This window comes from Nesoenas mayeri (assembly GCF_963082525.1).
Source record: "Nesoenas mayeri genome assembly, chromosome: 1".
Taxonomy (NCBI): Eukaryota; Metazoa; Chordata; class Aves; order Columbiformes; family Columbidae; genus Nesoenas; species Nesoenas mayeri.
Window position 1 is genome coordinate 123,014,572 of NC_137541.1, and position 13,365 is coordinate 123,027,936.

The 13,365-nt window shown below is 37.9% G+C and overlaps 1 protein-coding gene across 1 annotated transcript in view; it reads right to left on the reverse strand.

The window, feature by feature from the left end:
- Positions 1-13,365, reverse strand: part of ITSN1 (intersectin 1) — a gene marked incomplete at its 3' end in the record, with an annotated part of 134,459 nt that overhangs the window by 11,744 nt on the left and 109,350 nt on the right. Inside the window, exons 28-29 of the mRNA XM_080345557.1 lie at positions 13,042-13,159; positions 8,908-9,099 (exon numbers count right to left, since the gene is read on the reverse strand). Of these exons, the coding sequence (XP_080201683.1) occupies positions 8,908-9,099; positions 13,042-13,159 (310 nt within the window). The remainder of the gene's footprint in view (positions 1-8,907; positions 9,100-13,041; positions 13,160-13,365) is intronic.

Genomic DNA, 13,365 nt, shown 5'->3' on the forward strand with positions numbered 1-13,365 from the left:
AAAATTAGTTTTTTACTTTTCTGCATAAAATAAAATGCATTTCAAAAAGCAAAGGTGATTTCAAACAGGTTGAAAACATTTTGCTTTAAAAATGTACTATTTACAACTATTTCTAAACAATCAAAATTCTTCAGTTTAATTCTTTCCCTCACCCTTTAGTGAAGTACGGACAAATTCAGTATATTGCCCACTGAAACAAACTTTCCTTATGGAAAAAGTTCTGCCTGAAAAATATTCGAGGGGACCTTCACTTTATGGTGTTTAAAATGGTCAAGGCTTTGTTTTATCTTGTTCGCCAGCATCAACAATAACACCAACCTACTGAGATCTGAGAGGAATGTTTTTAGATCAGATGTTCGCATACGCTTTCATAAAGGGAACCGCTGCTGCTCCTAATCACAGCATACCCCGGATAACTCTTTCAGCTCTTTGCATAACAAGTTAATACTTAGTATTTACTGCATTTTTAGCTTCCTGAATGTAACTCAGGAGCTAATTCTGCACTCTGCCATTAGCAGGGTCCACATGTATCACCATTAAGTTGTTAATGGACTGCCTTCAATTGCTGCTTCAACTAATCTGTGCCCCTGAAAAGGTAATTAGAGAGAAGGAGAGGGAGAGAGAGAGCAAAAGGGAGGGGAAGGAAGGAGGGAGGGGAGGGAAGGAGGGAGGGGAGGGAAGGAGGGAAGGAAGGGAGGAAGGAGGGGAGGAGGGAAAGAGGGAAGGAAGGAAGATACAGACAGTCAAGGTAGTTTTCTCTACAATTAAGAAGCTAAGAACACATCAGATTGGAAGCATAAACATATTGATAACACTCCTTTGAGACACACTACATCGGAGTCCTTTAGAAGATGTAGTCGAAACTTTGCGTGAAATAATAAATAGCATTTGAGAATTATCAATGTTCTGCCAAAATAATCAAAGCACTAGGCATATTTCAAAAGCCAGAAGTTTAACTTCTCTTTAATAAAGGGCTGCTTTCAGGGCTTTTTCTTAGTTGCCATGTAAATCAGAGGTCTAATAAGCAGAACTAGTTCTCCCCATGCACTGTCAGCTTCATTAAAAGCGAAAGAAGTGTTTAATTATTTTTCTCCAAGGACTGGAGGAAGTTTACTTTTCAAAGATGCAGATGACCTTGGTTTGAAGTGCGGTTTCCAACCACCAACCTTTTAGAGGAAGCATTTAACATTTTGAATCAATGTATTTTAGTGGCCAGCTTGCCAGCCAGCCAGCTTGGATGTAAATGGGGTACTCTGAACTTCAACAAATGGTCTACTTTTGAATGCTCAATATTTGGGAAAATAGTCTGCTTCAATCTGAGCAGAACACACATGGGGCGCTTTTCTGATAAGGGGTTTTCTTCATGAGGTGCACAAGTACAAAGATGTTTCTTGTCTTTGTATTAAAAACACCAAAAAAGAACTGGGTTCCTTTCCAAGTGGAAATGTCAGGCCATGGGGCTCTAGCTAGTTTTTCATGGACGTCGAAGTACTGTGCAAAGTACTTTTATGAACACCTAAATTCCACTTGCAGCTGTAATAACATCATTCATTAATTCATTTCACTAAGGGACTCCTGCTAGGGGCTAGAAACCGCCTTTGATATCAGACATTTCCACCAACAGATGGAAAAGCTCTGCTGTGGGTAAAGCACGGGACCTTACCTCAGTGTAGAATTGGTTAATGGTTCTAACTTAAAGCACACGGATAGTCCCTTGTGCATACAGGGATCTGGGCATTTAAAACAAAGCACTGGCGCTGGTCTTTTCAGTTACTGAGTGCCCCATCCTTTCATATTTTCTCTCCTGCTCTGAGAAATTAGAGTGTTGGATTCCATCTGGAAGGTGCCACATTTGAATCTCAAGCTACGAACAACCCAGCAAACTCAGAAAAGAATGGGGAAATTGCAACAGCAAACTTTATATGTTATATTACTGTACATAAGTTTATATGTTGCATATATATATAGTATGCATATATGTTTATATTACTGTGAATATGCTAATTTCTGCCCTTTAATTGAATAACCAGTATGACTCCGAGCAGCAGCATTTGCACGCGCTCACCACACTGTTTACTCTGTCTGGACTTACAGAACCAACATACCCAAGCTGTAACTAGAAATCCGTGCTTTGACCTCCTGTCACCACAGGACCTGTAGTGCCAAGGGATTGTAGAAGTGTAGAAAACAAAACAAAACAAATATCATTCTAAGGGGAACACTTGGTGTTCCTTTTCCTTCCAAAGTCAGCCCTTAAAACATGGGTCTTACAAGCTAACCTCTAAGCTTGAAAGCAATGTGCAAGAAATGCTGCTTTTTCAGAAGGAAGGTTTTGCTGTGGATCTCATTGTTCTATGTACATGGGCACAACTTGTGATTTCTTCTGATTCTGGGAGATTTTCTTAACAATGTAACTGTCAGATTTCACTGTAAACCTTATGCTGGCCTAGTCCATAATGACATGATCAGAGTAGATAGAAGTCCATTCTTTAATACGGAACCAGAAACAGTAAAAATTTATGTCAACTTTTATTCCCAAACCTTATGGGGGGAGAAATAGCACTCCTGGCACTATGATAGCATTCCTTCACTCAAATTATAGCATTTCACCATTCAGTCTCCTTATCAACGAGCTTCAAATGCAACCACCAAATTCCCATAAATATCTTGTGGGCCAGACCCTCCACTGAGAGACTATTTCAGGCTTTTGCTGAGGACAGCACAGAGTCTGATCAAACGCATCGCTCCATCTCAAGCTCCTGCAATGCAAAATTCCGTTTCACAGCCGTTTTCAACGATTTCAGCATGTTTAGAATTTCTCAGCTGGACCAGTATGTCCTTTTTTTTTGTTAGAGCAGAGTGTTTCCCTCTGGGACAGATGGAAGTAGGATCTAGAAACAAGTCTGGAAAGTCCCACTTGTAAAATATGAAGCATTATTTTGTTTTTGCCAAGACCAGTCGCCACCAATGTATGTGCCTCCTTCCCCTGTTCACACCAGTCAGCTATCATCAGATGGAGGGATTGCCATTGCCAGTCCACACAGGACAAGCAAGAGACCTAAGGACCTTGGGTAACAATTTTAATTTTCCATTTTTTTCTTTTTAATTCTAGAATATGCCTGATTGTTAAAGGCAAGCTTTGCAGTCCTCAACAATATACACTTGTGATACATGACCTGCATCTTCATTTTGCACTAGCAAAATACTTCTTCAATGTTTTAGGTTAATACCTTAATTTCTATGCAAATATTTTAGTATTCAACTAAGGGAAGAAGGGGAAGACAACAGGTTAGACAGTTGAGAAGGAAACCTGATAAATCCTTTCAGAAAAAAACCAGGACATATTTATGACTCCCTTTCCAGAATCTGCTTGGGGTGAGTAAAATTCTACATGTGAGGGCATAGCTGCATCTAAGGCCTTCTAGGGTTAAGTGGCCTTCTAGGCTGCATCTAGAGCCTTCTCTTCTCCAGGCTGAACAACCCCAACTCTCTCAGCCTGTCCTCACAGGAGAGGTGCTTCAGCCCTCCGATCATCTGTGGCCCTGATCCGATTCGGGTTCAGCCCAGCACTTTGCTGGCACTGGAACCACTTCCCAGCTCTGGTGAGTGCCAGCTGGGCTGGCAGTACCAGGTCATCACTCTGTGGGTACAAGCCCATACCATGACAGCCCAAACACACAAGTGAGAAACTGAAGGGCACACACAGGCCTGGAGCTCCCCCCTTGTGGCCAGGCCCAGCTGCAGCTGAGGGGTCAGCCTCAAAAAAGTAGGTAAGGCATGAAGAAACAAATGAGGAGCTCATGTTAGAAAGTGCAGCCAAATCCTGTGAGCAAGGAGCACCACAAGGCCGCAAGGAATCCAACACCTTCTAAAAGCAAAACACTCACTTGCTGTAGGACAGCTACCTTGAGTATAAACATATTTCCACCTATAGGCACTAACAGCTACTGTTTCCATTAAATGCTTAATTATAAGTATTCTACAGGATTAAACTTGTTCTAAAATCTGACTCCTTACTCTGTGTTGCTCCACAGGAATAATAAAAGTTGCAAAAGAAGAGTTATAGGTTTGATCCAAATTAGTTTCTGGCTCTACGCAGACATTGTACTCTGAATTTCTGTGCTGAGGAGGAGCACTGCTGGGCTACAGGGTTACTTCTTGGGCTTCAGTTTTTTTAAAAGAAGTTTCCAAAGTAAGATGTGTGGAAAGGGGAGGGAAATGAAACAGCTACAAAACTTGCTGTAACAAGCTATAGAAACTGGTTTTACACATCAGAATTATGTTTATGGATACTATTAACTTTACTAGGTTACACCAGATAGTTAAGATAACTCTCACAATTTCTACCCACATGGACAATAATTCAAAATTAATCCTTATTGATGGCAAAGTACTCCCTTGCAAGCTATGAAACAACAAATACAAAAGCCCATAAGGTCTACATGCAGGAAATTAAGTCTTTGTGAAAATAATTTACATTTTTAACTGTATCCAGGGCAATCTTCTGTAAACATTCTCTCAAGGTTTGGAATCAAAAGGTCACCTTAGCCCTCTGGTTTAGGTAACTACCAGCTTGTTATTCAGTTGTCTGTGTGCATGCACTTAGCTTACAATTCAACGGATCAAATAATATTTGAGATTGGTTGTTCCTGGACTTACTGAAGTTGCCTAAAAAAAAAGAGTTAAAATAAGCCATTTATTGTAAACAGAAGAGGATTCCATATAAGGAGCTATTTAGTAAGAAGATAAATAGCTGGGATCAATAATCACAAAGAACTAAAAAGAACTGCTTTAAAAACAGAGAACAAAACCAGAACATGCAGTTCTGTTGCCACGCAGGAAGGTTATGGTAACAGGTCGTTTTAAAATGTGTTCAGTGAGCTCACAGGGACTGAAAGAGATGCTACCAAAGCTCCAGAAGAATTGAGATTTAAATAAAACTGATTCTGAATAAAAAGCCAAGTGTTTGTTATAAACTTGCATTTCAGACTCCGAGTTGTCTTGGACACAGTTAAGGTATTGGAATTGATATTAACAAATTCCTGGAAAGAACACCCATGAGAATTCTTCCTCAGCAGCTGAATACAGAGGAAATTCCTCTCAAGGTAAACAGAAAAACTGTGAAGAAAAAACCCATCACCACCTGGAGTGGTCTTTAAATCCAGTCTCTTCTATATCTCTCAAGTGACAGCTCCTTTTCCTGAGCTCCTGTGCAAAGGGAAAAGGTACCTCACAAATGAAAATTAAGAATGCATTTGATTTGACCAGGCAGCAGTCAGACTGCTCTTTTTCTTAGTGTTGACTTAGAAGACAAAATTGAAAATCATCTGAACAGCTTCTCAGTTTTGTCTGTGAAAATCTTGTTTCAGCCTTGACTGTGGCTAGTGTTTGCTGGCTTTGCAGCCACAAATACAAGGACTGAAGGAGCAAGAGTATGGGCATGTTTCCATCACAAGGTGCATTACTTTTTTAAATAGGTTCGCCTGTTGCAGTCCAGATCTGCAGCTTTGAGAGGGGATCATGTGCCTTAGGAGGTTAAACATCTTTTCAGATGAACGAGGAAGGAGTAGAGAGGGTCAAAACTGGATTGAGACACAACCTTGAAAAACTACTGTTTTGATGGAAATAATCCATTTTCTTTATTAAAGAATCACTTTCATACTCCTCTTTCTCTCATATATATATATGTGTATATCTATATGTATATATAAACAAAAACTCAGACAGGTAAGAAAGAATAAGTGCAATATCTTGTTCCCTGCTACTCAAGGGAAATAACTGATTATGAGGAAAATTAAATGCTACCATGCCAAGCTATAGTAATACACTTAAGGACTTAATTATTGAGTAAATAAACATTATAGGTATTTCAACAATGCAAGTCTATATAAGCCCAAATGCTTTGAGTATCTCTGCCTAGGACATTTTAAACATGTTTTGAGGATTTTGTGAGTTAACTCTTCTCAACAATAGACTGAGAGATTCAAGCTGTTGCTCTGTTGAGTAACACACAGTACTCGTCTGTCTGAGGAGTCCTGGCACAACAGACACCAATGTGCATGTGTGTCTGTCTGTACACGTGTATCTATAGAGGGACAACTTCAGGCTGTTCTTTTCCTTTCAGCAGAAAACACCCCAAGAACTTTTAGAACACTGTGACTTTGAAAACCTTTGTGAGACACCACTCCCAGCATTTTTTAAAAGCATGTTAGGAAACATGTAGCCTGCAGATTATAGTAATAGCTTTATTTTTCTTCTCGTTTGAAGTAATGAAAAAAAAAGCAGCATCTGAATCCCCTATATCCAAAGTATTGCCAGTATTTCAATACGTAGAGAAAGTATGTTTCTGGCCTGAAGTCATAAAAAACAAAATGTCCCTTAGGACAAACACTTCTAGTTAAGTGAAAAATCTTTCAACACGACAGTTCATTATGGGAAATTAGAAATACCCTTTCATTAAAATGATATTTTGATGCATGAAATAGTGGAGAAAAATCTAGCTACATCATTCTCAGTAAGCAAAACAATGGGCACTGAAAATTACAAGTATTACGTTCTGTTCAATTTCTATCATACCATGCTTTTTTTTCAGCAGCTGGCTATGGTGGAGAAGTTTGGTTTCTTTTAATGGCACAGAGGTAAATAAAAAATTTGTGTGTGTTAAATACTGTACTAAAAAGAAAGAAAATCTGTGCAGCTGTGCACATTTTAAGACTAGAGCTTCTGGCCTAAAACACAGAGCCTAAGTCAGGGTAAACCCATAGTAAATTCTTAATTCATGTACCAGTACAGTGTCAAAAAATATCAACTGATTTCTAACATGTAGAAAGCACTGAATAAAGAAAGGTGCAAAAGGTTGCAGATAATCACGATCAAGCTGAGTAATTATATTGAAATAGTATCCGAAGAAACAAGACAAGTGTCATTCTGAAATAAAACAGGTGGTGTCAGGCTGTTCTAGTGGCAAATTCATTACATGCACTAATGTCACTTGGTGAATTCTGTGTGTACACAGCAACAAGACAAACACACACATTTTAGTCTATCTTTTATATGAAGAATTTAATTATCTATACATGTAACTAATTTTAAAGGCTGTATTACAGTTGTTAAAGCTGCAGGTTTTTATATATTTATATAATTTACATTCATATTGATGAAATACTGAAGTGCAATTGAATAAGGAGCTTCACTTGTTCTTTGCACCGCATGACGGGTCAGAAGGAGGAAGATGGGGTAGGATTAGAAACGCTACAACACTGCCAGCATGAAATTTAGAAATATATGAAATACATAAACCAGAACATAACTAAATGTAAAGTAATTAGTAGAACGGCTACATTGTGCTTGAGGCATTGGGAAGGGAGGGTTTCTGCACTGACAGCACCAGGCATTTCATCAAGAGCTTGTAACTAATGCTGGAAAGACAAACATAGCTTAGCTACAGCACACCTACTGCATAAACTTGACTGTAAGCTCCATTTAATATTAATTTGTATAAATTCCACAGTCTAGTTTAAAAAATGTAAACATTGGAAATTAATTGCAGGGAGATATTTCTATACATTCTTTCTTGTCAGGAAAATTACTTGTTCAAAATGTGTTGTTCCATAGTCATAAGAAAGTAAAAATGAGAAATCAAACTTCATGTAACCAAGATGAAAATAAAGAAGTTAATGCTCATATCCCACATGAATGTAGCATTCTATTGATTTCTGATAAGAAAATGCAAAAAAAAGAAACATCCGAGGCAAACACAAACCAGAGTGTTTTCTAACTGTATGCAGCTACAAGAAATGTGCAAAATAAAATGAACATAACTGGGACAACATTATGCAAGGTTAATATCTCTTGCATTGGAAAGAAGTTAATTTCTTCTCTCCACAATGTGTTACACACTCAATGAGGAACACCTGATACATACAGTACAATAACTACAAAATACCTTATCTGTAATTGGGCACATTTAAAATTCCTTACACTGATTTAACTCCTTCTGTTCTTTTGTAATTAAAAATAAAATAAAAAAAGAAGACATATTGACAACACTGGACAAGTGAACAATAAAAAAGAAAGATACATAAAGTCTCAAATTTATGGACATTTGGAACAATTTTAACAGCACATGCAGCATTCCTTGATAGTGGGTCTTTTTGCACAAACAAAATTGCAATGAAGAAATTTAACTTATACTTTTCCTTTAAAAGGCTAAAATACATATTTAAAAATAATTTTTAAACTACTGAAAGCACCTGTGCAAAGGTGAAAAAATTAGTTTGGTAACTATGAAAGCCACAAAAGGACCCACTATCCTCTGATTTTTTTGTGTTTTTTTTTGTCTGTTTCATTTTAATTTTGTGTCTATATCTGTAGGTAATTAACTCAAACATTGCGATTACATGCAACTAATGTAAAATGAGGTAAACTGCTCTGCAGTGTGTTCTTCTACTCAGAAGGCAGTAGATGATCATGCTGGAAGCCACATGATCAAGGCTGCATCTCCCATCATCCCTCTGGGCAGTGATATGGGATAGTGGGTCTCTTTGAGGACTTTCAAGCCTGAGTGGGGGATGGACAACATATGATTCCTAGAAAAAGGAGGAAAACAACACATAAGCAAAACAAAACAATGAGCAAATTCAAGCTAGGAAAATGAGTCAGGCATGTAAACAGCATGGTGCAAAAATGATAAAAGGGTAACATGCTACAAAGGGGATGGGAACTAAAAATAAAACAAACATAAAATCAGGTTTGCATTACAGAAGGTCTTCAAAGAGACTTCAACAAGTGCAGCAGTGGCAAGGCTTTGAGTTCTGCAAACCGCAGCAGAATCACAGCAATGCTGCATGTTGCATCTTAAAGTACTACACACAGAGTCACAGCACAGCAGCAGACAGGGTCACTTACATTGCTGGCTTGGGTCCATGTCTGTTGTCAGCTTCACATAGTTGGACGGAAAGAGACCCACTTGTCCATTCACCTCCCCTTTCCACCAGTCTGGGTCTTCCTTGTTAAGGACGTTTATAATCTGGCCTTTATTGAAGGCCAGCTCATCGTCATTCTGTGCAGTGTAGTCATACATGCCAATGACCTGGCACACTGTAAGATAAAGGGAGAGGTCTGTCGCGCTGGGCATGTTTCAGCAAAACAGAAGCTGCGCATAAACCAACTACGAACCCTACAGATGGCACAGCATAGTGCCGAGACACTGCCCCTTCCTCTGGTGTCCCTTGCTGGTACTTAGCTCAGCCCTCAACAAATTGGCTCAAGGTGATTTAAAATAAAAAACACAATTAAAACCAAAACAAAGTTTTCCTAGCAGCAGTGCTCTCTCTGTCAGCTTAGCGAGGGGTCAAAATCACCCTCAGGAGGACAGAGCACAGTGGTGTGAACTGAACGGTGTAATCTGCCTGGAACTGTACTCAAAGTATTTTTGTTTGGAAGTGCTCAAGAGTAGGAGAAGACTGGAAAAATTGGAAATTCTAGCAGAAAGTCAAACACTGCAAGGATGTTAGCTTTCTAGTGATGCTTCTCTTTCACTTTATATTTTTTTCCCAGAAAAGCACCAAATTTGTTGTATATTTATAAAAACAGGATTTTGCATCCTCACCAACCTGTTCTGAATAGTATCCTTTCCAACAGAAACGGGCAATGGACAGAAAAGTCTGGGAACTTTAAGTTCCACTACCTGAAGCTTGAAAAAGGCACTTTCAGCATCAGACAGGATCAACACACCTTTATAATTCAAGAGAAAGGCAACAGTGATATCCTTGTGCTGCCACTGAGACAGTAAGAATGCAAAGATCTTGGAAAGAATAAGAAAAGATAAAAAGCATCCTAGGCCACTTAGGCTTCCCTTCTTGTACCACAGGACTGCTTCCAGCAGCCTATTTTCTATTTGTTTAATGTGAAACTCATCAAATCTGACTGGTTCTCAAAATACAGCCATTTCTGTTCAACTATAATAGGGCAGTTTCCTTAATTCTCTAAAGCAGCAGGACTGTTTATTAAAATACATAATTTACTCTATTTTTTTGATGTTTTGTCTATGCCAAGCCACAGGGCTTCTGGTATTATGCCTTTAGAGACAATACTTCTACCTAATTAGCCTTGCTGTCAGGTTCTCTCCATTATATTAATCGTAAAATTTATTTTCATGCTTGTACTCAGCCAGCAACTTATTTAAATTTGTCAAATAGCTCCTATTTTGTTTTTTGTATTTCAGAAATTATTCAACTCCTTTTAGTTAATACATTGTGCCTGTTCATAAAGATCATAATCAAACTCCACATTTAACAGCACTCTGCATACATCTCAATATTTAGCTTTGTTACTTGAAAAAGGGTGGAAAAAACAAAACAAACCAGAAAAGGAATTCTAAAAAGGGGCATTCGCTGTCATTTGTCAGACCTAACACATTATGTAACCAAAGAGTATTTTTCCTTGGCATACCAGAGATAAACCATTATTTCTAAAGGGATGTGTATTATGGTGTATTCATGTTAGCAAAAAACTACCTAAAACAGAAGTTCAAATGTGTGAACACCACTGATGCTTCACATTTCACTTTAAAGACCTGTGAATCTGTTTTGCAGCATTCTTCTTACAAGTTATTACTAACATTAAGAATGATAAAAAGTTGAAACTAGACCACACCTGAACAGGTATATTAACACATTTGTAACCCATTCTAATTTCTTTCAAGAATTTTTCATTTGGATCTTTCTCTTCTACTTCAAAGACTTTTATGGAATTTGGTGCTGTCCAGTAGTATCATCAGAATATCTAAATAGTCCTATTGGATCTCAAGAATCATCTTAAACTTGGGGAGGTAATTTAAAAGATTTCTGGAAGAAACAGGACTCTTCAACTGAATCCAAACCAATGACCTCATCTTTATCTTATTTACAGTTGCCCACAAAGCTTAGAATACACCTTAGTCCTATATAAGCAGCTCTTATAAAATAGTCCCAGCAAGAAAGTCACTAACTTATTTTAATTTCCAAAATCCATTGTTAACTACAATAGCAAGCTATACCCTACCTTCCCTGAGCTCCAGTGCTTTTCAGCTATTTGTTTCCTTTTAGAAAGATTGTCTATTGATATATACTGGTCTTACTGCAACAGCAGAGGGAATACAGCATCTCATGCAACACCCATGATCAGTACAATCTATAACGTCATCTTTCTTTAAACAAGCGGAACGGTTGAAACATGTTTCCCATTATTCTTGTATTGTGAAGTTCCCTATGCCTGACTAGCTCCAAGTAGCAGCAATAGTTCTTTTCATTTCTCAACACAAGTAAGGACACACTCGTGACACAAGTTTAGAAGGGAACACACACAAAGCAGTCAGAAATTAAGAAAACCTCAAAGTATAAAGCAAAAGTGTCCATGCAACAGAACTTAAAAGTTGTTGAAGTCATGCAGCTTGCATTACAGTATAGCAGATGGAGAGCATATGCATCAAAACGACAAAAGAAACAGAGGTGCTGATGATCCCGGTCTCTGATGGATCCCCTACCTTCAAAACCCAAACAGTAATGGCTCACTCTCAGAACCTTTGTAATGTACCACCCTGGGCATTTACTCAACTGTTGTGGATGGTTTTCTTCAGGCTTTCCATGTTTTTTGATATAGTAAGCCCCCCACTAACATACTTCTGCCACGAAGAGGCTTCTCAAGCATTAATCTCTTAACCTCTTAGGTTAAACACATGGTTAGTGAGGGCATCTGTCATAATGGAAAGACAAGACTCTTCTTCTCACCCTCCAAAATGAAAGGTCTACAACAAAGTCGAATTTGATAAAAACAAATGCCGTTAAGATTTTTATGTTCTCTAGACAATTAAAAAAGTGCTCAAAAGTTTATGCTGTAACAGTTTTATTAGCATGTGCAAAAAGTCTCAGACTGTCAAACCTGAAATAATTTAAAAAAAAATCCCATCATATCGCCTTGTAAAAGTGTGTCTCAATGCTGAGATACCATTTTAACTGCAGGACCCAAACTCATGAGTCTTTATAGAAGTCTGATTTTCTGTATCTTTATGACTACCAAAGGAGCCAGTTAGCACGATTTTTTAACATTTGTGTTCTCTGATTCGGTACTTTTATTATATTTATGACACATGAAACTAATACCTCAGTATTTTATTCTAGTTCCATAAACTGCATGATAATGCTTCATACATATTTAAAGGAGAAAACTATGCTCATTGACATTTTTTCATTTCAAAACATTTATTTCATTTTCATGATAGACAGTCAAAAAAATGGCTGAGGGAAGCATCAAGTTTTTGTTCCCTGTCACCCCCAACTAAATGTAAACAGATGATAGACAACCATATCAAGTCTTCGTGTGGCTTATGGAACAAAATACATCCATTCTACGTGTTTTTGATTGACAAGAATCCCCTCTAATTAGTACTACATCAGCTCACAAGCCCCAAATGGTTTAAGACCGAAACAGTCGCAAGGAATGAACTTTTTGTTCTCAGTATTCTGTCTGGCTTTATGCCTTGACAGAACTGTTTGATATTGCCTGTGTTGGAACTGTAACAAATAACTTTAGAAATATATTGGTCTGTTGCTCTTGTATTCTTTCATAAACCTTAAAATAAGTAGCTATTCAGGAGAAAATGCTACCTCTTCACTTGAGTGGTTTTCTCACACTTCACCTTAGGAAAAATACAAGGCTGTCTGAGTGAGAGGTGCCTCAACCTTTACAAACTCCTTTATTGCAGTTAGTGGAAATAAATAGGACTGCTGATTTAAATGTTTTACTCTGCAAGGTGTAATGTCACAGATGGCTTTTTAACATTCAACAGTTCATACCTGAGGGACGACCAACATAAATGTATAGACCAATTGTATGCTTTTCCTTCTTAATCTCCATCCCCCCTGCCTCCCCCCGCCGCAAACTAAGAGTTTAACAAAAGTGACTAGTATAACAGATACTAAATGTTCTACTGAATGTCCATTGTCCTATTGTAAATGTCACACATTACAAAAGCAACTTCGTTAATGCATCTACATCACTTACCTGAAGGTAATGCTGTGGATTTAGGTAGGTCGGTTGGTGTAGTTTTACTGGTACCAGGGCTCAAAAGTTTTACGTAATTAGCAGGAAACCATCCTATCTGCCGCTTTTTCCCTCGTGCCTAGTAAAAGAAATAATTCTTTTAAGAGGATTAAGCACATCAACAGATACTAGGACAAGGTAAATCTGTGAATATTTTAACTACTTGCACTCACACTATTTTAGAATAAGAAAAATGCATTTCATAAGGAAAAAGTCAGCTTTTTTTCTGGTAATAGGTTATTATTATGATAATAATAACGTTACGCGAAGTAAGCGTTCATAACA